General features: G+C 39.6%; 1 protein-coding gene across 5 annotated transcripts in view; it reads left to right on the top strand.

Moving 5' to 3' along the window:
* arid1b (AT-rich interactive domain 1B) overlaps positions 1-26,847 on the top strand; it is a 239,131-nt gene that overhangs the window by 13,751 nt on the left and 198,533 nt on the right. For all 5 annotated transcript variants that reach the window (XM_077555274.1, XM_077555261.1, XM_077555252.1 and 2 more), the window contains exon 2: positions 24,831-25,034. In XM_077555274.1, the coding sequence (XP_077411400.1) occupies positions 24,831-25,034 (204 nt within the window). The remainder of the gene's footprint in view (positions 1-24,830; positions 25,035-26,847) is intronic.

Here is a 26,847-nt window from a genome sequence, read left to right as displayed (position 1 = left end):
TGATTTAAAAAAATAAACTTTAGTGTAATATTTCTGTCCTCAACTCAAACGCTATTTATGTTGCTGGCAGCTGCTGTTATTAAAGCAGTAACGGTGGTTGGCTCTTTGTTGACGTTTTAGTCAGTCTTCATGGTTTGATGGACACTTGTGACAGCCACTTGATTGCCTTGTAAACTGTCACATTTGGATGACAACCGTCAATGTCACGCTTCTGATTTTTTCCAAAAGAAAACATAAAAGCACCAGAGACATACATCTGTATTTTAAGACCTATCACTGTATGTTGTAAGTTTAGCTTTTTGAAATGTTCAAGCAGACTTCGAACAAAAATTCAGCTGTTCATATTCCTTGAAGGTTGTAATCTTTCATAGCAAGGTTCAAAACAGGTTTAAATAAGCACAAGATGGTATTTTCATTGAAATCAGCACAAATCTTAGTTTAATGGTTAATTCAGCCATACATCAACATCACTCAACAAAGACAAATTATTAAAGAGGAATTCAATTCAAACATATCCTTTAATATGTTTTAGGCACCCCCACTATTTTAAACAAAACATTTTGATTAATACTGAATATGAATTAAGCAGCAAAAATCCACCCGTTTTTGATCCATCTTAGGGGCGGCCATTTTGTTTTGTGCTGCCACTTGAGACCGTCGACTGAAAATGACATCACAGTGCCCAAGTGTTCAGCTTGTGAACGTCACATGACCAGACCCAGAAAACAGGTGAGCCGTAATTGCATTTGAGCAAGGTGAGAAGTCAGACTTTCCTGATTTCATACCAGGAAGTGTGCACGGGAAGACCCCGTTGAAATCAGAGATCCGAGCCCGACATCACCAATCAGCTTCAATCTGACGTCACTCTATAATGGCGACCCCTGTTAGAGACACAGATCGTAAATGGCAAAACATAATTTATATGATGATAAACGTATTTATCTCTTCATTTATGATATCATTAATTTATTTAAATGAAATAGGTAACTTTACATAACCCACATGATTTGGACTGACTGCATTAACCAGAAAATAGTGTTCATTTTGTCCACGAAAACAAAAATAATTTAAAACTAGACTAGACTAGACTAAAGCACTCATTAATAAACAATAAAAGGGACGAAATCAGTATGAATTAATTAATGAAGACGAGAAGAAAATGTACTTTACTTTAAAAAAATTTGGACTAAAATATATGGACATTTTAGATCATGAACAAAAACGAGACGAAAATGATATGATTGTGTAAAATCTTGTCTCTGCTAATCGTGACATGTGACATGACATTGTCATGTGACACACAGTGACACACCCCCTTTCAAATTGGCAGCTAGCAAAGTGCAACACATGTGGCAGACAGGAGGTGGATTCACGGTAAAAGGTTTTACAATTTTTTTTTTTTTAATTTTATTTAGAACGTAACATTAATCCAACGGCTATAACATTCCAACAATAATGTTAATCCGACCGCTAACTAATGCTGGCTAATTTACTATCTTATAGCATGGAGCCATAGAAGCCACTTGTTGATATACTGTAATTGTGTGTGAAGTTGTTTTTCATCATAAAGATGAGAGAAAATTTTATGTGAAATGGTTTTAGAGCCAAAATATTCCACATAATCTGCTGACAAAAAACTAAACAAAAAACAGTTTAATGATTGTCCCGACTAAAACTAGACTAAAATGTTAACAGTTTCTGTTCACTAAAACTAGACCAATAAAATTATGTTTTCTTGGACTAAAATAAAAACTAAAATGCAAGATTTATAGTCGAATAAAAATTGACTAAATAAAAACAGGATGAGGCTGACTAACTATGCTAAAAACTAAGGAAGGGGGATTGAAACTGGACTAAATTTTAAAAATGGCAGATAAAATGAACACTACCAGAAAACAAACAATGTATCGGATGCAGCCATCTTTGCTGTTTATATTAGCTCTTTGACTGCCAAAAACGTTAAATAACGTTTAGTAAAATCCTACAGAGGAGTGCCAAAGACGTTAAAAGACGTTTTTTTTAAACAGGTGAAACTAACATTTTCTATTGTTGATTACTGAAAAACGGAATAAGGTAGAAACAAACTTTTTTTTCTGATGAAAGATGAGAGTTCAATCTTTCATTTGGTAGTATGTGTGTTTCCATAGTCCAAAACACAACATTTTCTGTGGACCTTGAAAGATCAGTCAAAATGCTTAAATCGGCTGGCACCCACGGCATCCCTTTTCTGAAAACGTCTGGCAGTCAAAGAGTTAACCTTGAACTTTGAATAGGACAATCAGAGTGGGATAAATCCTACCTTCCTCGAATGCAGCATTAGGCACTGTGATGTCATTTTCAGTCGACAGCAAGTGACAGTACAAGACAACATGAGATGGAGATGGATTCAAAACAAATGGATTTTCTGCTTAATTCATATTCCACAAACATATAAATCAGAATGCCGTGTTTAGACTAGTGGGTCCACATACAACATATTACTGTACAAATTAAATCAGAATCCCACTGAATTGAACCTTTTATTGGTTTGATGCACAACCCTCTTAGATAAACCAGAAACCATTGGAGACTGCCCGGCGAGATACATTGTGGTCATCTCTGGTGATACTGTTCTGATTTGTTTTCACAAAGCTTTTTGAAATGCTGCAACAAATAGGTCAGTTTTCTCCTAATTACTCTACTGTTTATACAAACAAACCCTACTCAATACGGGTGAGAACAGGCTCAAATTGAATTGTGTTTAAATAGTCTACCTTGGAATGCGTGTTGTTGGACAAATTCCTCTGTGCTGACAAATCATGAGGGGATCCAGCTGGAGTGCGTAGAGGTGAAATGTCAACAGCCAGCAAAATCTCTGTTTGACTCTTGACCCGTAATGTGATGTCACTCCCTATCCTGGAGCTCTTTGGTGCGGCCGGGGAGCTTATTAGGCAAAGGTCTGGGAATAGAATAACCTCAAATGCCAAGCCAATACAACATCAAGTCTGATGAACATATTGTGATTATTTTCTTTCTTAATTGGGGATTTTCTTTGTGCTGATTTGCCTTATTTAAGCACCTCAGCATCAAGGAGAAATTCAAGGTTATTCACAGTCAGACTCTTTATTCCTGGCGCTTGTCCTTCTTTTTCTCAGGAGCCGAGTTTGATTTATTCACTCTGCCTACCTTGCTCTTTTTTTTTACCCCCCCCCCCCCCCCATCAGATCTTGAGTTAAATTGTCAGACATGTAATCCTTCGGGTACGACTAGAAGGGATCCCTTACACGTGAGCCACATACTCTTCGAGATGTGTGTGTGTGTTTGTGTCAGCAACAGTAGACGGCACCTGGTCTTGTGGCCAACGTGAAAATCCATTAAAAATCAATAAAGTGATGTTCAATAGACGAAGAGATAAGACTGCTGTCACTTTCAGAATTGGCAGTTTGCGAGTGAGAGTATTTGTAAAAGCTGGCCGTATTTGAAGGTATTTTGCAAATTGTCTGCAAAGTGCTGCTTCCAGGGCCTCTGAAATCACCAGGCCTGGTAAATAGCTGCTTTGAGGAATATGCAATGTTGAAAAGTCAATTGTGCGTGCTAGCACCCTTTTTCCATCTCGCTCGCTCGCTCTCACACACACACACACACACACACACACACACACACACACACACACACACACTGAGTGCTGTCTGTGTATTCATTCACCTGTTCATTCTGTTTATGACTTCCTCAGCATCCCCCAGCTCATGTACGGGATTGTCTTTACGGTAGTCGTGGTGATGTCTGGGGCTGGGGGAGGGGGTGGGGGGGTGGGTGTTACACCGCGGGGGCCGGGGCATACATCAAAGACTATTACCCATAATGACCTCTTATTCCACACTGCGCATATCCATTTCCTTTTCCTCTTCTGACATTTATTTTATGACTGCTTACATATCAAATATTTAAATAAACAGAATCTGGTGCTTGGGCTGAGGTTTGCCCAGGGGTGATGGGGGAGAGTGAGGGAGGAAGGGGATGGATGATGACATTCATTTCGGAAATGAGCAAAGAAAAAAAATGCAGGGTTGAGGCGGCGAGAAGGGAGGATAAAAAAATGCTTCGCTTGGCTCCAATCAAAGCGGGCGGAGGAGGGCAGCATGTTTTTTCGCTTACGCCTGGCAGCGGCGGTGACAGACGGTTGTGTATGCACATTTGTGCATGATTGCGAGTGTTGATGCGTGTTTGCACACTGTCGCGGGGCTCATCCGTCAGCGTTTCCTGGGGACTCGTGAGGACGTGGGAGAAGGCCCTGGTGGCTCATAAAAAGCAGGCCGCCGCACTGAAGCAATATCAATTGCACGGCAGCCGCAAAGGAGATCAGAGCGCCATGCAAAGTAACCCGGGCAAAGGAAACATCAAGAAGGCGAATGGAACATGGCAGAGAAGGTGAAAAAAATAGAGGCACAGATGGATGCAAAGGTGATATGGAGGTTTTAGTTTGCGTATTTAGTCATTTGGGGGATCAAAGTAAAGCCAGACTAGGTGGCTCTCTACATCCGTCTTCTGAAAAGAGAATATCAAGCTTTATCTTCAACTAAAAAGCGTGACTTAGGCGGAATTTGCACATTTACTTTTTTTTTGTAGCAGTTGTTATGCCTTGGATATCCGCTTATTTAGCGTACACTGTCAGGAAGTCACTTGTTAAACCTGACAATACAAATAATATATGGACATCAATGCCTTGGCATGCACTTATTTTGAAGTTGTTCCTGGCAACGTGTCACAGCGTAACCACGACTTGACTCATCGCTGACATCTTGAAACCAAGTTCAATCGATAAAAAAAAAATCGACTAAACACATTCACTGCTATATATGGCTATAAATGTCAAAGATTAATTTTTACTGTGGCTAGTGCCGCAAATGCTAACGCAGCTAGCGTTGCTAATGCTAACAACAGAACGCAGTGTGATTTTTCCGCTTTTGGTGAAGTTTTAAATCCATCTATGTCATGTCTGTTGTACTACTAGCTAGCTAGCTAGCACTAAGCTAACCTATGACGTTTCGCCTCTCCAGTCCAGCGTCCAAGTTTGCTAACGACAAAAACGTTCACACACTGCCTGGATGGACTTTATTGACTGACTGCTTAACAGTTTATTATGATGCTCATTAAACATTCGTAGGGTCGCCATTAAATCTGTTTGGGTAAGCTGTTTTCTGTATTGTATTTTTAAGGTTACAGCAAAGTTACTACTACTACTGGCAAGAGTAGATGGCTCTTGCTGTCATTGGGTATCACAGTGAAAGGTTGAAACAGTAGTTTTTCTCTCCTCCACTCTATTCTACTCAAGGCAATCATAAAAGATCAAGATATTTTTGATGTGTTTTTAAGCAAATGAATGAAGACAAAATAATAATTGCTTTACATTGAAAAACTGTTTGAGGGTGTAGAAATTTTGAATAGATGGATTTTCAAAAGAAGTAGGAAGAGGTGTGTGCAGTCAGTCTTGCACCGGCTGGCGTCAGTGGGAGGCCCATTACTGTCAGAATAATCTTAAAATAATTAATTGCCAAGTTGACGCTTTTTAAAGAGTATTGTAATTGAATCCTAAATTAGGCTTGGGAAAGGGGACGTGTCCTGCTTTGCTGCAAGTCTGCTCCCGTTCTCTGCTCACGCATGCACACGCACACCTACACACTCTTGCACATCAGTGGGTCATGCTCACAAGCATGCAAAAACATGCGAAGGAAATGCTAATGAAATGCATATTTGGAGGGGAAAGGGGCCATCTATAATTTAGCTGCGCTCTTTGAATGCGAATGATGTGTGTGCAAGGGCTGTGATTTATTTTTGTTGTGCAGAGGGATAATTCTGTCAGAGTAGGCTTTTATTCTTGTAAACAAATGTGGGGAAAGAGCAGAATAAAAGTGGAGTAATAAAGTAAACAGAATTGGATGAATGCGATTAGCTGCTGGCATGAATAATTTGCAAGGGACGGAGGAGTTTGATGAAAGGAAGATGACAGATTGGAGACCCGGGATATTGCCTGATGAAAGTGTAGCTTTGCCCCCAAATACTTCAATCATTTATCAGTTTTTTAGCTTTTGTGTCTTGCTTCTCATAGTCATAGATTACAATTATGTATTGCTTCCTTTCCCGTACCGCTACACTTAATGGACTCGAGGCATCACAGGTAAACGTATCCCAGAAGTCTCAAAATCTCTCAAATCTGGATCATACTGGCCTACATGCTGACCTGCCCAGCTCAATGTGCTTTCACTTACACATGCCCCTGCCCACGTGGCTCCTGCTGCTTGACCCCACAAGATCTGGAGACTATTGAACTTTGTGGATCAAAGCTCCAGGGAAAGGTCTGCCCCCCATAAACGTCGGTCCTGCTCCATACTTCTGGCAGGGGTCTAGAAAGAAAGATGGCACTGGGTGGAGGGTCAGGGATACACTTTATCAAGGCAATAAGCAGTCAACAGATGGAAATAGTTGAAAAGTCACTTCGATAATGTGCAGGTGAGTTCAAGGTTTATAGAGATCAAAACATTTGTTAATTATTTTATATCACGGGCGGGCAACTGGCGGCTCCACTCTGAGTGGCCCTTTTTTCTTTTTTTATATATTTATTTCAAACATGACAAATATCCTCCCCCCGCCCCAAAAAAGAAAAAAAAGAAAGAAAAACAACGCTGACATTAGATATAGATTTCTCCATGGGAAATGGGGGTTAAAAAATCCTGGGGAAAAATTCAGAGAAAAAAACATTGAAAGAAAAAATTGGAGAAAAAAAAATTGTTATGCAAATTTGCAGAGTCTGAACTGTGAATATGCATCGACTATAGTTTAGAGTTGTAATATCACCATTCACCACTAGATGGCAAACATGTGCTTACACCAGGTCTTATATTGCCCAATACTACAACATGATTAGGCCTAATATTAATGTATTTATATTTTGCTGATTTGGATGATACGCAGGAAAAAAACACAATAATATTAATATTATATTAAAATTAGGCTTTACACGATCATGATTTTTCGTCCGCCGCCATTTACTTCATATGAGTGACGTCAATTGAAATGCATGGATAAAAAAAAAAGAGAATAAAAAAGATGTGTAATGTCCTATTTCATAGAGCCCATCAGTGACACCATTGATCAATCGGGCAAATTTGACTGAGTTGATTTTTGTGAAAAAATGCATAAAATTAGTTCTTGCACTTAATGTGGGGTTGCTGTTCAGCAATTTTGTGTCATCCTTGAATGGTATTTTTTTCCCACAGTATGTGATTATTTTCTTGTTTGCTTCAAACTCTAAGTTGTTAGGTTAGGATAGTGGATCTTGAAAATCCCGATGAAAAACTGTGGCCCCCTCCAGTCTTTAAGTTGACCATCCTTGCATTTTTTTTTAATTTTTAAAAAAAAAAAAATTACAGTACATTGGCAAGTCTGAATTTCGAGTTGTGTGCCTTAAGCGCAGTATCATGATGTGCTGCAACATCATTGAGGTCGACTGTAAGAGATGCGAGTGCCGTAATATGCACGGTTTGTATGTGTTGCTGCTCCGTGTGTATTTAAGTAGCATGTCAATGCTATTTCCGTTAGCCTGCCAATGGCGTTTAACCATGTATGTCAGCATTTTGCAAGCAGACATTTGTTAAATGTAATGTTATATATATATATATTTTTTTTAATATAGTTTGATTTGACATTTTGATGTTTAAATGTGCAATGTTGAATTCTAGTTTGTATACATTTTTACAGTAAACTCCAACAGGGAGTTGTGAACAACTTGAAGCAAGCATACTGTGCTTCTCTTTGGAGACCTGTGTGAATTAGAGAGTCTTTTCATTATCAGGCACTCGGGAATACTTTTAAAAGTGTCTTGTAAAGATGTTTTTAAAGCATGCAGTAAAACGAAAAACAAAACATGCAGTGTGAACATTTCTCGCATTCTTACTACAGGAAGCAGTCCAACTACTCCACCAACATGCTGATATTTACCAGGGCAGATTTAAAAATCCCAATCAAAATCCAAATACCATGGAATGGTTTCCTCAGGAATACGGCCCGCATGTGTATGACAAATCAAACATTCCTCATGCTACGTTCCAAATGTTTGAAAGCCATTCAACTCTGATTTGGCCCATTTCTGACAGCTGTAAACTTGGCTCCCAAGCTGCCATTCTCCCCCGACTGACTGAGATAAATAACAGCCGACAGGACAATATTGTGGTCGAGCTGAGCATGGCTGACTCTTCTGCCTCTGTGATCCCTCTATCAATAAGGAACACAGGCCTGTCAGAAGGCCTGCCAAGCGCCTGGCTGTGCTCCACACAACATCTGGAAACAGATGGTGCGCACTGATCACAGACACACGCAAGCACACACACGCACCATACTTACATTTGACTGATGCAGGGGCATATTTGTAAGACATGTTGTGTAACCTTACTGATTGGTTGACTTGTGTAAGTGCTCCTTGGTAACTTCACATCCCGCTGAACACGTTTGCAACTCTGTATTGCCAGTGGCACGTCTGAAATGGAATGCCCCTTGAAATTCAGCCCGTGTTTTGGGGAAAAATATGGCTCTGAAGTTGCATAAAACGTGTGAGCTGCTATCATGCGCAGCATAAATTTTTATTTTATTTTTTTTTACATTTTATTGTTACTGGCGTGACAGTTAACGCTATTAAAAAAATGAGATATGTGAGGCAAATCTGTGATGCAACTCCCTGTTCTCATTAAATTTGAGATAAAAACATAGCAGCTCATCCTATTGTGGAAACACAAGCTTGTACCGGTTTTTACTTGGGAGGTCCCGATCACATTTTTTTGACACCCAAATCTTTGGTTTTAAATGGATACTTGACTCATTGAAGCATTTTTAGCAGTCAAAAGTTAGTATTTTGTCCAGAATGAATATGAAAACTAAAATATTTTTTTGTATCCAACCACTTGCTGGCGACTGAAGATGACATCACCTGTGCTGAGGAAGTAAGTAACGACCAATCCTGGCTCACCTGCTTTCTGGGTTTGGTCAGCAAATTGAGACATGATTGGTCATTACCTACTTCTTCAGCACAGGTGATGTCAGTTAGATTATAAAGGCATTAATTGTACATTACAAATAATGAAGTTATCAAATTCATTATATTAACTTTTTACTGCAGAAAATGGCTCAATGAGTCTAGTATTCTGCTAAGGAACTGCCGATACTTAGTCCCGATCCAATTCCTTGGCAATACATTAAAAAATAAAAATGGTTTAAAGTTAATATAGAAATGTACATACAGACACGTGCCAATACCAGACTTAATTTAAGGTATCGGTACTCGTGATGGCAGCTGATACCATTATCGGCTGCCCTCTTTTGGCAATTTTACAATCAGGAACTAGAAATAAAAATTTGAAAAATAGAAAATTCACATTAATTTCATGAACTTTTAAGGGAAACGCTGTATTAATAAATGTCTTCCTTTAAAATTATCTGTCAATGTTTTTTTTTTGTATAAATGTTATGCATCTAAAGTACTAGTGGTATCAATACTTAGTATCGGCAATTACTCAAAAGTTGAGTACTCAGACTGGTATTGGTCTGGAAAAATAAAATCAAAGATACTTAGTTTTTAGCATACAATTAGCAAATACACAAATTATAGCTATGACATTTATGATTTTATGTGAATGGATATAGACATTCCTCGGGTTATTGCTCCCAAATTATGTGGTAAACTGGTTTAAGATGTACCATAAAAGTGGCTGTATTGTTTTTAAAACCACTTCATTGGTGGTTGACTATATGTACCCTCCCCCCTTTTCACTTCACCATGTTATTACATGCAGCTGAATTATGTTTCCACACCTGGGAAATATGTACATCCCTTTAATATGTCCATCCATCCATTTTTCTTTATGGTGTGTGTGCGTGTCCTCATTAGGGTCGCGGGTGAGCTGGGGGCTATCCCAGCTGATTTTGGCCCAGAGGTGGGGTGCACACTGGACATGTTATTAGCCAATCGCAGCCTTTAATATGTGCCATTTTTAATACAAAAAAATGCACATAAAAGGTCACTGAAGGTTTAGAGCCATTTATTCTGGCCAAATATGTTCTGGACCATATTTAGATTCACTGTGTGGTTAAACTGTTGTTGAATTATGCCTTGAGTAATTCTTAAATGTAATAATATCCATTGTTAATAGTAGAAAGAGAGGCGTGCATAATGTAAAGAGTAATTATGAAAATAATCCAATCCAGCTTTGATTTGATTCAGTTTGCTAGCGTACTATAAATAAAACTTCCCTGCTGAGCCTTGACAGTGAAAGGGTGAATGGTGGTAGGCTATTGCATCGGGGCCCCCACAGGCCTGGAGCCTTTCTCACCGATCGACCCCGCTCCCCCACCTCACGTTCCTCCAGCCGCTCTGTGATTGATTCCCAGTCAGGGTCGAGGAGATGGAAGGCCTGACTCAGGCTCACAGGGCCCGGGGGCCTCTCACTGGGTGACCTGGAGAGGTTGCAGTGGGGGTGGGGTGGGGGGGGGGGTGATTTCCTGGGCCTCACTATCCAGGCCAGGGAGCTATTTTGGGTCGGGAACGCTCACATTCATTACAGGGGAAAATGAAGACCCATGTCTGCTGCAGCTGCTCCAGTGACCTCTAAGTGGAGGTGTGCGGTGGCGGGGGGGTGGGGGGGTGTTTGGGGTCTGGCCAGGTTGGGTGTTGCTGGAGTTTACGTCGTCTGCAAGTGGTTGCAAGGTTGATAGACGTGGATTACGTTTACATGCAGTCAATTGTCATTATGCAAATAAACATCATTAAAAGACATTATATTGAGGTCACCCATCACACTAATAAGGTAGTCGGTCTCCTGAGTCGTCATATTTCGCTATTTTGTTTACCTCTGCTTGTGTAGTTCCACAGGGTTGCACGCCAGACGCACGGACTTATATATGTGAATTTTCATACACAGTGGAAATAATGTGAAAACTCTGTGTAAAAATCAATGTATTCAAGTATAACCAGTGGCAACGTAAGATGGCCGCAGAAAAAGTAGATAAAAAGTAGTTCAGACCAAGATTCGTTGCAAATAGAGCATGCGCAGAACACAAAACAAAGTTCCGTTAAAGAGAGGTACGCCGATATACGTATATATGACCAAATATTTGGGTTAGAAAAGGGGTAATCCAAAAGTCTTATTTGGGATTTTCTAAAAGAAAATTCAAATTCAAATCGTTATTTGACAGGGACAATGCAGTCAAACATAGTTACAAACTTCCAGCTGATATGATGCAGTAACAGAGGTTGTACAGCTAAAGCTAATTCTCAACTCCAGTCCTCAGTTGGGTACTTCCACAACATTGCAGTACAATATCAAATGTGAAATATAAATCAATTAAAAAGGCCTTTAAAAATACACACATTTCAAAATCAATAGTCCAGTATTACATTTACAGTATAATAATAATAATAATAAGCCTATTCGAATTTTTATTTTAATGTCCAAAATCCGAATATTGCCAATATTTTCGTTATGAAAGGACTATTGACTCTTTGCAAACTAGTAAAATAATTCAACGGAAATATAAATTTAACTGAACTTTACTTGTACTGTAACTGTGTATCAATCACAAACCGTTCTCCACGTCAGTAATTGTGTCTAATCCATTATTTAATGTAAATTTCCAGCTGAGTTTTCAGAATTGGAGCCCTCGTGTGTCATGCTGGGCCCGATAATGAAATCAATTTGGTTTAAATTGTTTCAGGTGACTTTTAATGAGTATCTAATATCCGCCCCAGGTAAGGTTAGGATATCTGTTTATTTGTGTGCCTGTGTGTGTGTTTTTTTTCTAAAGTGATGGATCACCCGCCGGAGAAATATGGATAGTTCCACCCTGGAGGACTGGGCAGTGCTCCAAAACAAACTGCCTGAATGTAAATCCTTGTTTTTAGTGGGGAGCCTCTTTAACTACACCATGTGTGTGACCTACTTTGACAAATCTGTTGTTTATAGGTGCAACGCATTGGCTATTTATCGATTATTTGATGAAAGACGTTTCCATTGAAATCCTTTGCCTGTTTTTTAAGGGTGCAAAAGAAAATCAAAGGCTGAATAACAAAGATGGAGGAGCGCTATTGTGTTGTGGCCTTAGATAACACATTCATAATTCACAGTGATCCCACTCCCCCAATGGCCAGCCTCAGGAGCTCGTTAAGCTTTGCCTTACAGTGTTGACTAATGGATGGCAGAGAAAGCCCCCTCAGGACCCTTTAGCATCATTTGTGTTGGTCTGCTCACTTAGTATTCACTTATGTATTTTCACCCTACTCTGAGCACAATATCATGAATAACCATGGCTAATTCATAAACACACTTGGCAATACACGACTTGGCTCATAATTATTCAACCTGTAGAAACACACTTCCCCTCTAATACCATTCCGTTAGCAAAGACGGTGATTCCCTGGAATAGGAAGGGGATCTAGCCCGCATGTTTACTAGCGCTAATTCAGTTTTGACTGCTGGACAAGCAAAAGGGCAGCATTTAACATGTTTACTATCTTCAGGACAGATGGTTTTAGTCACCAACAGGTGTCAACAAAACCATTTGTTCTTACTGTGTTTTTCCTCTTACTATTTTGGGGGACATTCACTAATTCTTATTTTCAAAATAATGTTATGACATAGGCCCAAGAAAGCAAGAATGTTGACATTGAGGCCAAGTTTGGCAGTGTTTTATTAACCTGCTGGCCTGTAAAAGAAAACAAAAAAAAAACACCCGCAATTGGACATTGGGATTTCCTAGGAATGTTGTAGAAGTGATCATTAAAAATGTAAACACTTAAGATTTGATGTGGTTGTGGACCCAAGTGCACGAAAGCCATGCAGGAGTGTCCTTATAAAAGGAATTTCATAACAAAAGGTCTATAGATCAAAAAAACAACTATGGTACTAAATGAATATTAGTCCAAAACAACACAATTCAAAGTAACAAACAGAAAGATAAGGCTCTACGTGACATGTCATTGTGACAAATAACAACAGATAGCAAACATAAACAAGGAATTGACAATGCCAGAAAGAAACCAGGGAAATTATGTTGCATTCGAGGAAGATAGGAAATCGGATTTATCGCCCTTGGATTGTTCCTTTTCCAACCTCAAAGCATTTGAAGCAAACGTAAACAACAAAGATGGCTGATTGCAATGAACTGTTTGTTGTTCTGGTTAACGCAGTAATTCCAAATCACGTTGTGTTACGTATTTCAAATAAAAACATTTTTAAGTAACAATAAATAAATATAAAGAAATATCTGTTTAAAATTTCTCCATGAGGCTCGCCATTGTCGAGTGACATCAGATTGAAGCCGATCAGTGAACTTGGGGTCCATTTCCCCCCCCACCTGACTCCCGTGCTCACTTCCTGTTCTGAAGTCAGAAAAGTCCGACTTCCCACTTTCCTCGAATGCGGCATAAAATACAAGCAAACTGACGAGACAACGAGGAACACCTGGACAAGACACAAGTGTTCGAAGAAGATGATTGGAAGACATAAGGGACCGGTTTGATGAGCACAGGTGGAAACAAAAGACCTAACGAACAGGACAAGACACAAACCACAGGAAATAAAGACATAATATGAAACAAAAACAAATGTGAACTAAAATTCAGATCATGACAGTTTATAGAAATAAAGTGTTAAATATTTCCTACCGTGTTAAATCATTGTTGGTCATTATTGTAGGGAATAATTGACATAATTAGCGTGTTCAAAGAGGTCAATATTTCAAAATAAGGTGATTCAAGGTAATTTGTCTTCAAACTGGTAGCCCTTCAAATGAATCAATACCCAAAAAGTAGCTGTCAGTTCCCAAAAAGTTGTTGACCCCTGAACTAAAGCCTTAAAAAAAAAGCATCCGATGGACCAAAATGAAGCAATTAACACCACCAACATGATAGTCAATGCTAACATCACAGTCCATTTTTTTTGGGGGGGGGGGGGGGGGATCATATGAATTGGAAGTGGAGATTTCGCTGCACATTGGGTTCGAGGCCCATTCTTTTCTTTCTCTTCTTTCCCTTTCTGTTTCATTTGGTTTGGTAAGAGGCTCCCTCCATGGGGTTCTGGGGGCCCGAGGAGCACATTCCTCTCGTTCCTCCATGGCCACTAAATGAAATGGGTCCCAGTGTCGAAGCGGGCGGAATGCATCAGGCCCGGTCCGCTCCGGTAATAGGCACCATGAAAACAAGCAGGGAGCATCCATAGTAGTGAAAGCACTGGCAGTCTGTCTTCAAGCTTTCTATAGGGGATGCTACTGATATGTGGGAGATGTGATTTAAAAAAAAAAAAAAAAAAAAAAAGCATGAGAAAATGATGGAATATTATATTTGCATGTGACAAATCCAGCCTGAATACCTTTAGTCTTTGAAGGAGATTTGACTGGCAAATTTGAGGTCTCTGCTCTCGCTCTGTTTCCTTCACACGTTTTGGTTTTATTTGTTTTCATTTTCTAATGGGGTGTCGCAGGCATGTCAGATGAATCTCGTTTTGTCATTGAGTTCCCCCCCCCCCCCCTCCCTTCTCTTCCTCCTATTTTTGTCTCCAGCCCTCATTCAGCAAAGGAAAAGGGCTCCGGTGACCCTTCGACCCCAATCTCACTTGAGACAGATGAAGCAGCCGCTCTCCTCCCTCCCCGTCTCTCCTCCGCTCTCCTCCTCTTCCCTTCTCTTAATGACGTCTTTGTGATGGCCGTGACGAACCGTGTGCGATCTGCAACTTTCCCTCGTGCCGGCGGGAGGGGGGTGTGGGGTGGGAAGGGTGTATTATGAGCATGCGCGTGTGTCTGTGGTATAAATATTGGTGTCAAACGCAGAGGGCACACCTCTCGCCCAACACTGAGCGACACAGCAGAGAGAGCAATTATGTGCATTGCGCCAAACACAAAAGCGTGCTGGTTGTCTGCATTACGGCAGCCTCTTATCTGACTCCTCTCTCGCGCTCAGTCTGCCTCTCGTTCTAACCTCCTCATTGCCAAACATGCACTGTTTATGTGGGAGCCTCCACCCACCTCCTCCGAGGCTGCCGTCTCCTGCTTTCCCCTTGGTTAATTTCGTCCTCCTATGCTATGTAGGCATATTGAGCTAAAGAAGGGCGCCAGCTAGCTCCCTGTGGACCGGAGATACTTTTCACACTGCCGTTTGTTACGGGACTTTTTCCTAACAAGGCGTGCGTGCTGAGATGCAGAATGCCATTATGATGCAAAGCGTAATTCACTGAATCTTGGAACGGCATTGTGAATACAGCTCGGATATTGTGGAACTGCCTATGTGGAGTAGACATTTTTGACCTGCAAATATAATAATAATAATAATAATAATGCATCGGATTTATATAGCACTTTTCTAGACACTCAAAGACGCTTTACGATGGGATGGATACATTATTCATGCACTCATACATTCACACTGTGGTGGGTGGTAAGCTACTTAAGTAGCCACAGCTGCCGTAGGGCAGGCTGACGGAGGCGTGGCTGCCAGTGTGCGCCTACGGCCCCTCCGACCACCACCAAACATTCACGCCTTCCATACACCAGTGTGAGTAGCACTGGGGGCAATGTGTGTGAAGTGCCTTGCCCAAGGACACAACTACACATGACTTGGGGAGAGCGGGGAATCGAACAGCCCACCTACTGGTTACTGAATGACCGTCTCTACACCCTGAGCCACGGCTTATGTTCAAAACATATTTGTATGGTTGGCCATATTTAAATACGTTCAAACATATTTGCTAGGGGTGTGCCAAAAAATCGATTTTCATAAGAATCACGATTCTTATTTATTACGATTCAGAATAGATTTTAAATGTCCCAAAATCGACTTTATTTAAATTATTTTATACTGTCTTGTCCTTGTTTGTCTGCGCCTTTATTGGGAGTGCTGTTCACGCTGTACACGATTTGGCCACTTAAAAAAAATACTGCTTTTTTAAAGCATTTGGCTTACATTATACCAATACGCTAAAAAAATTAAGTAAATAATCACTGCTTATAATTTTTATGATTTATTATTGTGTCTGTAATGAATGATTTCCGTTCTGCATTTTTCAACGTAAATCATGCACTACAAAACATAAAAAAATCATAAAAATTATGAAAACTGTAAACAAATGTTTGCTTACTCAATTTGTATTGGTGTAATATGGGCCAAATGCTTTAAAAAATAGCATTATTTTTAAACTAGTAGGTGTGCATTATGGGAAATAGTGTTTTTAGTATTTAGCCTGCAAGTACGTTTGAACATATTTTCAACTATGTTTAAATGTATTAATACGTTTAAACATATTTAAATATGTTCAAATATATTTACCAGTCCAAAATATTTACTGTTTACTCCACATTGGCTTCCGTAGTAATCTGGCAACAGTCGCTTAAGAATTTTCTAAATAGAGGCCGGACAGGGAAGAGTTAACACGCGGCGCTCCTCTGCTCTCTGCTTGATGACATCAGTATTGTCTCTGCATCCATGAAATTAATTTTTCTAATCTTAGTCAGCAGGAGCGGGGGAATTTGCACACATTAATATGGAGCTCGATCTCGTCGCCCACCGCTCCCGTCTCTCTCGCGTTCTCCCCTCCTCCCCTGTTTTTCCTCTTTCCCTTGTTCCTATTTTATCCTGTTTTCTAAAACAGCAGGCCCAAACGTAAAAAGTGTTTTTAAGCCTCAAATGTGTAGCTTTGTTCTGCAGGCGGCGGCGGCGGCGGCGCAAAGGTCCGCTGTGTAATAGGAATTGGAGAGTGCTTTGCTGCATGGTATAAATAAATAACATAAAAGACAAGAGTGATCGTCCCAGCAGACCGAGCGGCTCTGACTGCAGCATGTTGATTCTCCAGAAAGAGACACACGCTGCACACAGAAGATCCGTAGACAATAATTATCCTTATTTGTTTCTACTCACAAATTCACACGGCTAAAAGGTTTCATTACCCGAGGAAAAAAAGGCAGGCAGCATTTGCTCCAAGAGAAAAAGAGATCATCAATAAACGGGATTTGATGCGTTTCCTTTTAGGTGACATCTAAAGCTATTTTAAAACGACGTGCCCTGCAAGCACCCGTCATGTTGTTAAAGTATAAATCCAAGAGAAGTACATTGAGCTATAGAGAAAAAAACAAAAAAAACAATACTTACTGTAACAATTGTAACAGTCAACCTGAAATGCTTTTATGGAGCTGTCCGAGAGCAAAAGCATACTTGTTCCACACAGTGTTAAACTGCCAGGTACTATAAGGAAACATAATAGCCCAATGAATTGCTCTTTGGAGGATTAAACCATTTCTGAAGTAGCTGTTGCTCAATAAAGCAGCTTGTAGCCCATAAAGAACATCATGAAGGTTACAGGAAGACCACCATACCGATGCAAACATATGGAACCACAAATGGAAACACTCAAGTTTTGTCACTGGAAATGAGCTTTGTTGCTCTGGAAGGTTGATCATCTATGTTTCCATGGAAATCAATATTCTCATTAAGACAATGAAAGCCGCGCTCTGAACGAGATGTTGCATTGGATTACTTCATCATATTACCATTTTACTTTATCCTTTTATTGTTACATTTCTTTTAATGTTAAGTTGTGCGATTTTGCAATTTTTGTTCAATTCTAGAAATGTCAACACCTATTATTGCATTATAGAATCATTTTGTGACTACAAAAAAAAACAACTTTAATCCTCCAACTGCTCTAAACGGTGTATGTTGTGAAACATTTATGGCGGTGTGATTCCATGTAAAGTCAATGCGGTTTGCGCGGATGACAGGTTTGAAAATGTGTATCACAATAGCCAATCATCATGTGTCATGAATGTATTTACTGCATCACACACAAATATTCATTTTAACTATTTCTATTAGTTTAACATTTTTTCCCCACTTTTGTTAACAAGAGTATGAAAACCTAGAATGTTTTTACTGTACATTAAAATCAGATATAAAATTTGTGATTAATCGTGAGTTAACTCGTGAAGTCGTGCACATTTTAATCACCCGACGCTCCTAATTTTTAATAATCTTTTTTTTTATTGCGTCAGGCAATTTTTTAAAAATTGTAATTAATCGAATGACTTCAATAGTTAACTCACAATTAATCCGAAATTTTATATCTGTTCTAAATGTACGATACATTTTGTTTCTAGGTTTTCATATTCTTGTATGAAAAACAAAAGTGGAAAAAAATTGAAACTAAAAGAAATAGTTAAAATGAATATTTGACGTCAATAGCCGTCAATGGCAGTGAATGAGTTAATGATGTGCCGTGTCGAAATTCTATTGTGATTTCAATTTTGCCTTATCACAACCATAAAAACATTGCAATGAAAGAAAAACGATTCATGTGTTAACTCTTTGACTGCCAGACGTTTTCAAAAACGGGTTGTCGCCAGTGCCAGCCGATTTAAGCATTTTGACTGATCTTTCAAGGTCCACAGAAAATGTTGTGTTTGGACTATGGAAACACACATGCTACCAAATGAAAGATTGAACTCTCATCTTTCATCAGAAAAAAAAGTTTGTTTCTACCTTATTCCGTTCTTCAGTAATCAACAATAGAAAATGGTTAGTTTCACCGAAATTCTGTGTTTTGAAACAAAAAGCGGAGAAAAAGAGCTTTTTGTGAAACGATGTTATTTCATGCACTCTAGTGAATTCTACACTTCTTTTTGTCCATGAATGATGCCACAAACACCTAAATAGTGCTTTACTTCTGTAATACACCACCACCAACAATGAAAAAGTGTTTTTAGTTTGCAAAATACGTTTATTTCCATTCAACAGTGTAACAATTTGACAAAACAATTTCGCAAACTATTTACAAATGTGTGCAACTGTGGTACTATTTACAATTATGTGGATGTTTCAAATACAGTTTTTCTTTTTGTAACGCTCTCCTGCGTGCAAGGAGAGGGAGCAGGGTTTGCACAACAGATTACTTTCACTTTCCATTGTCCGTTTCGCGTGCAGACGGCCTTTTTTTCCGGGGAATAGCAAGTAGCAGACTGTACACACTCCTCCGATGAATATGCATTGGACTCGGGGCACTCTTCGTCGTCCGATTGAACGTCCGCCTGAGCGTGCTCGGTTGTGCTCCGCGTTTTCCGGTGTTGGCATCGCTAGCCCGTGAACCTTTTATGGCGTCGTCATAGCCGCCGCGTCAACGCTTCCAACTTCGCCGTCAACCTCGGAGTCACCATCATCATCATCGATGATGATCATCGTCGTCATCAATGTTCTCTTTATATGGTTGGTCGATGCTTTTCGTCTTTGAAAAAAACGGCTCGACCGTGAGCTGCTTGCAAACCGGTCGCCATTATGGCTTCTTCAGCCAGTGTCTCAACACTCTAGCCTCGCCTCACGTCTTCTGGTGACACCTACCCAATCTTGTCAAAAGAGAGTCATTGCTGCCATCTAGGGGCCAAAAATAGTCATTAGGCTCACTAGACCTGCTTGAAACTTTCAACACAGCTGGGAAGGCTTTCCTCCACCCGTTTCAAAAAAATAAAAAAATAAAATTGGATGACGTCTTTTAACGTCATTGGCGGCCCTCCGTAGGTTTTTACTTGACGTATTTTAACGTCAGTAGCAGTGAAAGAGTTAAATAGCGTCGTGTGTTTGCTTACAGCATATGCTTATTACATGATTTATTTTCTGGTTGTTCTTGCAAAGTTGATCTTTGGCAGTTGAGAAAATACAATTACTATTTGTGAGTGCTTCTTTCTTTTTTTCTGCCTAGTCTAATAATAATAAAATAATATGAATCAGAAAAATTGACCAATATTGTTTTTATGTCTTGTTTCATCCCAGCGTGTCTCCTAATCCACATATCCGAGCCTTTTGTGCCTTTCTGCACAATAACTGGCTACATTAAAGCGTGACGGGGTGAAATCTGTTTTTCTAAAATAAAACTATTGTCGAATGAACTCAAAAAGCAATTTAGCAGGTTTCACCCCGTAGTAATTTCACCATGTTCTGTGTAATGGCTTTGTTTTGCAAAGAAAAGAAAAAGCTCCTGAGAACGAGAATGCGAGCGAGAAAGAGGACTTCATAAATTGAATTTTAAATTTAGCAGTTGAAATTCTATTGCCCCCACCTCTCCCCTTCTGTTGATAGCATGCCCAGATGAACCAAACAGAAAAACACAATTGTTTGTTTCTTTGTATGTGTTTTTTTTTTTTTACATTTTATCTACTGTCCCCCCCTGGCGCAAACATGATTTTGTTCATGTCATATTCATATTTTCCCCCTAAGTACACTCATTTCTCTTAGGGGAGGAAAAAGGAACGTTTCAATTTGTCAAGAAATGTTTCTTGTGCTTTGAGGGAATCGGTGGGCATATCTCAAGGAAACCTTCAGTGGACTGAAATCTCATTTAGTGGAACTTGTCATGAGGGCAGATATGAGGCTGTGTTTGGGGAGGAGGAGAGTTAACTGGCTGTGTTGATAATGTCACATGCGGAAGATGGACTGATGTGTCTGCCGGCACGATGTAATTTCACCGCGGCCGCTTTATTTGACAAATCCTCACTCGTGTGTGTGTGGAGGGGTGGGGGGCATATTTGCGTTTAATCGAGCATCCACTTCTCCGCTCCCAAAACCCAGAAGTTATTTTCTGATTCCAGTGCATTTTTAAGTGTTGCAGTTCACTTTTATTTATTTATTTATTTTTTTTGCAAGTCAATGTTAGTGTGTGTACACACTTGGCAGCTGTGTGAGGGGATTTACTTGAGTTGGCTCAGTAGTTGTTACAAGTGGAGGAGCTCTTGAGATGGGGCTGGTGAACGGAGTGCTGTTTGGGTGTTGCTGAGTGCCACTGGAGCTTAGCGGGTTAAAGTATTTTAGGTGCATGCGGTTTTAGGGTGTCTATTGCCCAATTTCTTTGCTACGTGCGGTTTAGTTGTGCATATGAATGCAAGGCATTCTATTGTTCAAAAGGTCAATTTGTTGTAGTGAACACATCCTTTTTAACACATGACAAATATAATTGTCCGAGACCAATGGGGACTCCATTTGTAGTGTCATTTTAAAATGTTATTTTAGTCCTGAAAGAAAGTTTTTATCTGTAGATTTTATTGTGAATTTCTTTACAAGAAGCTACAATTAAGACATTTATTACTCTAGAATGGCTCATATTTTTTTATATACTTCCTTATGTGTAATTCTGTGTTTAGATATCAACTTTTTTTTCAGCCACATGCAGCATTGTGGCTCGGAGAATATCATGAAATGATGATGAAAGAGTTGTAATCAAATCTGAAGATAATACAGTAATTACTTTTATTTCACACTGTCAAAAAGATATTAAAGGTTGAACACAATATGTTCCGGGATACTTTAAATAACATTCGGAACGCCTACTGTCAAAACTATAAAACGCTGAATTCTTGATCTGATTGCTGACTGATTAAAGGGGAAGTCAACCTTAAACATTTCTTGACAATAATATGTTATATGTGACATCACTAGTCTAAACATGACATTCTGATTAATATTACATTTGTGGAAAGCAAAATCCAGACATTTCCAATGTGCCGCTTGAAGATGACATCACAGTTGCTCAGGGTTCAGGCAATGACCAATCACAGCTCACCTGTTTTCCTGAAGCTGAGGTGTGATTGGTTGTTAGTTGAGACCCGTGATGTCATTTTCACTCGACAGCAAGTGGCAAAATGGCCGCCTTCTGATATTGATAAAAAACTGCTTATCTTATTAAATGGACTTTCATGCTGGTGTAGCTAACATTGTGTAGCGCCACATTAAGTGTTGAATGTACCACTTGGCTTTCTTTGCAGACTGGTCATCCTGGAATGAGAATTCCCTGGACTCTTCTTTTTTCCCTCATATGGGGTTTTTGAGTTTTCCTTGCCCTCTTAGGAGGCTTAGATCAGAAGATGCCATTGATATTTGTCCATAATGACTATTGTTGAAGAAAATAATATTTTCCTCCGCGTGTTCGTTTTCTTTCGGGTACTGAGAATGTTGGTTATCCGAATGCAGGCTGGAGATCGATGAACAGTCACTTCGAAGCTTTTATTTCTACAGAATATTCCGGGCACAAGTGAGTTCCCAGAAAATGGCAGCCTCTCACTAGTGCAAAGTTACAGCGGACTCACAACATTCTTATACTATCTTGAATGGTCTATTGTTGTGAAAATAGAGGAGGCCCTACAGACATCATTCAATACACATTGACTTCAACCACAGATAAAAGTTCTACTGAGGAAATAAGTACATTAAAACAGTTATGACTAAATCTGGGCAGAAGACCCTCTTCACTATATACCTAAATTCTAATTGACTTTAAGGAGTAATGTGAAAAAAATAACATAATGCCAGCGTACTTACATAAAGTAACCATAGTCCTGCAAAACAGCCTCCTCTCATATTTCTTGTTAGACTTCAAATATTCTGCTGGTGTTGACCTTTGCAAGATAAGCCTCTCTCAAATGTGGCCTCAAAACAACTCCGTGCTGCGAAACAACTTTCAGACCCCCTCGTGTTCTCTCCTCACGCCCTTTCTGGCTGTCTTTCACCATCTCTCTCTCACTAGCCAAACACCCTTTTGCACACACTTTTCCTTCTCACACTGTGAAATAGCCCAAACTCCTCCAAACACATGCCTCAGTAGACAAAACCACTTTAAGAGGCAGACCGGCGAACGGTCCGCAAGTAACCCGCTGAATAAAGTGCTTCCATCCCCTGACATGTTCTTCTTGATATTAAGCCCGGCAATATGAGGCAGTGGCAATTTCTTCTCCACACTCGACGAGGTGATATTGAGCTGGGGAGGAGGGAGTTGGCAGCGGTGGAGTGTGCGTGTGTGTGTGTTATGCTCAGTGGAGACGAGAGAAGGAAAGAAGTGAAAGTGTGTGTAAGGAACAGTAGGAACAAAATGTCATAAATCACACATGATCCAACACGGTGAGACAAAAGGGTGAAAGCCTGAGAGGAGAAAGGCAGCGCAGGGGAAGTCGACATTATCTGCCCGGACGACACACAAACACGTCGCTACAGGTGACGGATTAGCCTGGACTGATCCAGAATTTTCCAGTGTCTCACCAAGACCCCCTGAAATCCCCCCCCTGCCCTTAAAAAGACATTGAAATACTCACTGTGAAATGAATTGATGGCAGCTCTTTGGATAGCTGCTACTTGGACTACTTGACTTCCCCCAATTCCCTCCAGGGATTCTAACTTGAATTGCTTTGTCACTTGAAGCAGCTCCCTTATTTTATAATTCATAAGAGTAGAATGACTATTTTGTGCTGCTTTGCTGTAAGCAACAACAAGTGAGGTGGCGGTGTTGTCAAGTGATAATTGGCCCTGTTGGTCTGCGGTTGTGGGGAAAAAGGCTATCAAGTTTTTTTTATTGCTATTGTTCCTTGTTGCTTTAAACCACTTTTACCGCCATTAAAACCTTTTCAGGCATTATAATAAAGATGTGTTATAATTAAATCATTTTATTTCGGCCTTCCCACACCTCCCTAAAGCCATGCAATAAACATCGTTGCTAAGTAATTCCATTTGTCGTTCATTCATGACCTGCAGACATCCATTGAAGGCCTCCAATCAGCATGTCATTGTAGCATAAATCAATTGTTGATGTGGTTTAGAGGGTGTGCACTTAGTTGACTTATGTCAAAGGCTGCAGCGGGCCAAATGATGGTTGAATTCATTTTAGAATATAAAACAATCACAATTTTCACTCTTTAATCCGAGGGGTGTGACGATATCCAAACGTCACTATATGATAATTATCAGGATATTGTGAGGAGGTTGACGATGTATAAGAAAAAGCTCGATGTAGTTCACAATGCTTTAGACGGCTTAAGTGGGTGAAAAGTTTTGGACAGAGATGTTGAAAAATATTTGCTGGTATGACTGCAAATAAAATAAACATGACCCATTGAATGTAAATGTCTTGACTATGCAAAGCTAATTAGCGGAGGTCATAGTTCAAATAGTACAAGAAACACAATGTACATAAAAGGCCTACAATCAGTTAATATTGAGGCACTTGCTAATGCACGCACACATTATGAATCGAGTCAATGTGTGGAGGAACTCCAACATGTCATGTTCCCCTTCATTCTCTATTAGCATTGGTCTTAAACATAGATGGCCAAAACATGCTTAATTAAAATTAAACTGCACTAATAAACTAACCACCAGAGGGAGCTGGAACTGCCCAAATGGAATGCAACCTCTCATTTTTTAACTCATTCACTGCCATTGACGGCTATAGACGTCCAAAATTCATTTGAACAATTTCTATTAGTTTAACATTTTTTGCACTTTTGTTAACAAGAGCATGAAAACCTAGAATTTGTTTTATTGTACATTTAGAACAGATATAAAAGTTGTGATTAATAGTGAGTTAACTAATGAAGTCATGCGATTAATTACGATTAAAATTTTTAATCGCCTGACATCCCTAATTTTTAATGATCTTTTCTTTTTTTCTTTTTTTTTTAAATCATGTCAGGCGATTTAAATTTTTGATGATAATTAACTGCATGACTTCAATAGTTAACTCACGATTAATCACAAATTATATATCTGTTGTAAATGTAAAATAAAAAATATTTTTCTAGGTTTTCATACTCTTGTTAACAAAAGTGGAAAAAATCTTAAACTAATAGAAATAGTTCAAATACATTTTTGACGTCTATAGCCGTCAATGGCAGTGAATGAGTTAATATCGTGACATGACGATAATATTATTGTGGCAATTTTAATATCACGATGTTGTCGTTATAGTTACATCACCTATTTACTATTTTGGTTGTTTAAACATTTCATTTTTCCTTCACAGGTGCCCTCCATGGACTTCATGGCGATGAAGCGCTCGCAGCTTTATGGTATGGCCAATAATCCGTACTCGGGCCCACAGCAGCCAGGGGGCGGGCCTTACCCGCCTAGCCAGCCGTATACTTCACCTCCCTCACACCGTTATCCAATGAGTATGCAGGGACGAGGTCAAATGGGTATGGGAAGCATGCAGTATCCCCAGCAACAGGTACGTTCACAAACCAAAAGTGTGTTGTGTAAGGCAATGGGAGGCTTTATTAGCAGGCTTTACATGATTAGGATTTTTCGGCCCATCATGGATTTTCAATTGTTTTATGTATGAAATGCATATTGTCAAAGGCAATTTTTTAACAGTCAATTTTCTTTATTGTTCTTAACATAGGCTACATAGTGAGTCACAAATTAATGAATTAACAAGTCCAGAGTTGAAAGTAACTAAATGATTTGAAACGAGGGCGATAGGAAACAAGACATGACAAAGACAATGAAGCGACAAAGACTGAAAGAAAGCGGCACTAAATACAAACAAACTGACGAGACAACGACAGACACCTGGACAAGACACACATGGCTGAGGGAGCTGATTGGATGGCACAGGGGACCGGGTTGACAAGCACAGGTGGACACAATCAAACTTAACGAGATACATTGACAAAAGGAGACACAAGGAAAACTAAAATGTAACTGAAACTAAAACACGGATCACGACACAGCTATTACTTTGGAAAATAATGATAAATACAGCCCAAAGCACTTACTGAATTATGGAAAAATGGCAATTAAATTGCTTTCATTAATCAAGTAATCGTGAAAAATAATCTCTCTCTCTCTCTTAAAAATTGAATTAGGCTTATATGAATGTACAATATGTATGTTTTGCTTAGATTTACATTCTGACCATTACTACAAGCTGAGACAAAGCAGGGATTTGAGGTTCCTACATAAATGTATATCCTCATTCAGACCCAGACTCCGCGTTAAAACAACATTAAACATATAACGTGATGTGGTGAGTATGAGAAGATAGATTTATGTTTCTGGTGCTAAAGCTGTCTAATAACAAACATTTGTGGTCGTTGTGGTTTTATGAAATGCTTCACTGTCAAACAAGTTTTTTTTCTCTTGCTCCTGGAAAAAAACATAAATGTGACATCCATGCTTGTCATCAGGCTGTAACAATATACTTTTTCCCCCCTCAAAGGCTTTATAGGTTCAATTTGAGACAAGGTCTAAATGACCAAGCTGTGTGTATCACAGCCTGTGCTGGTGTCACTCCTGCTCATCACTTTTGTTTCTTTCGACTCCCACTGGTGCGGGTGAGGTGATGCTCGGTGCACATTTCTCCTTTATCTTCGTTCCAATAAGGGTTTCATTTCGTGTTTCTATGTGATGCTCACTTTTTCAACTGTTTTTGTTCCTGTCCCCATTGAAAACATCAAGACATCGCATTCAGTACAACTAGCATCAAAGCCGCTCTGTGTTGGAGACAGTAACGCTTATTATGTCTGCTTTACTGAGTCCTAAGTAAATCTCATTTTGGACAAGAAAGATGTATGCAAATGTGAACATTCAATGGCACATGCGCTTGGTATTAGTTGCTAGTGGGCTACAGTAGATTTGTAAAACATTTACAGGATGAAGTCCAAACTTCATATTGTATTGGGTTTTGTGTGTGTGCTCATGGCTCAAGTGTGTGTTTGTAAGAGTGAGCACAAGGCAGACGGAGAGGTGCACAGTGTCCTATGCTGACGCTGCCTGCCATTTACTGTGACAGCTTGGTTGCTTCCATTGGACTTGGACAGCTCACACTGAGGCCAGTGAGCTTCTAAATATAGCAAGACGGGAGGGAGAGAGAGAGAGAGAGAGAGAGAGAGAGAGAGAGAGAGAGAGAAACATGGCAGATTCCTTGCATTTTTAATTAATATTTGAAGTAGATGCATGTACTACTTATACTGCATGTGAGCAATTAAAGAAAAATATATATTTGAAAAGTGTGGGGAGTTGTACAACCCAATCTGCAG

The sequence above is a fragment of the Vanacampus margaritifer genome, chromosome 1, assembly GCF_051991255.1.
Source record: "Vanacampus margaritifer isolate UIUO_Vmar chromosome 1, RoL_Vmar_1.0, whole genome shotgun sequence".
Classification (NCBI taxonomy): Eukaryota; Metazoa; Chordata; class Actinopteri; order Syngnathiformes; family Syngnathidae; genus Vanacampus; species Vanacampus margaritifer.
Note: the sequence above shows the minus strand (reverse complement) of the source record. Positions and strands in the feature narration are given on the sequence as shown.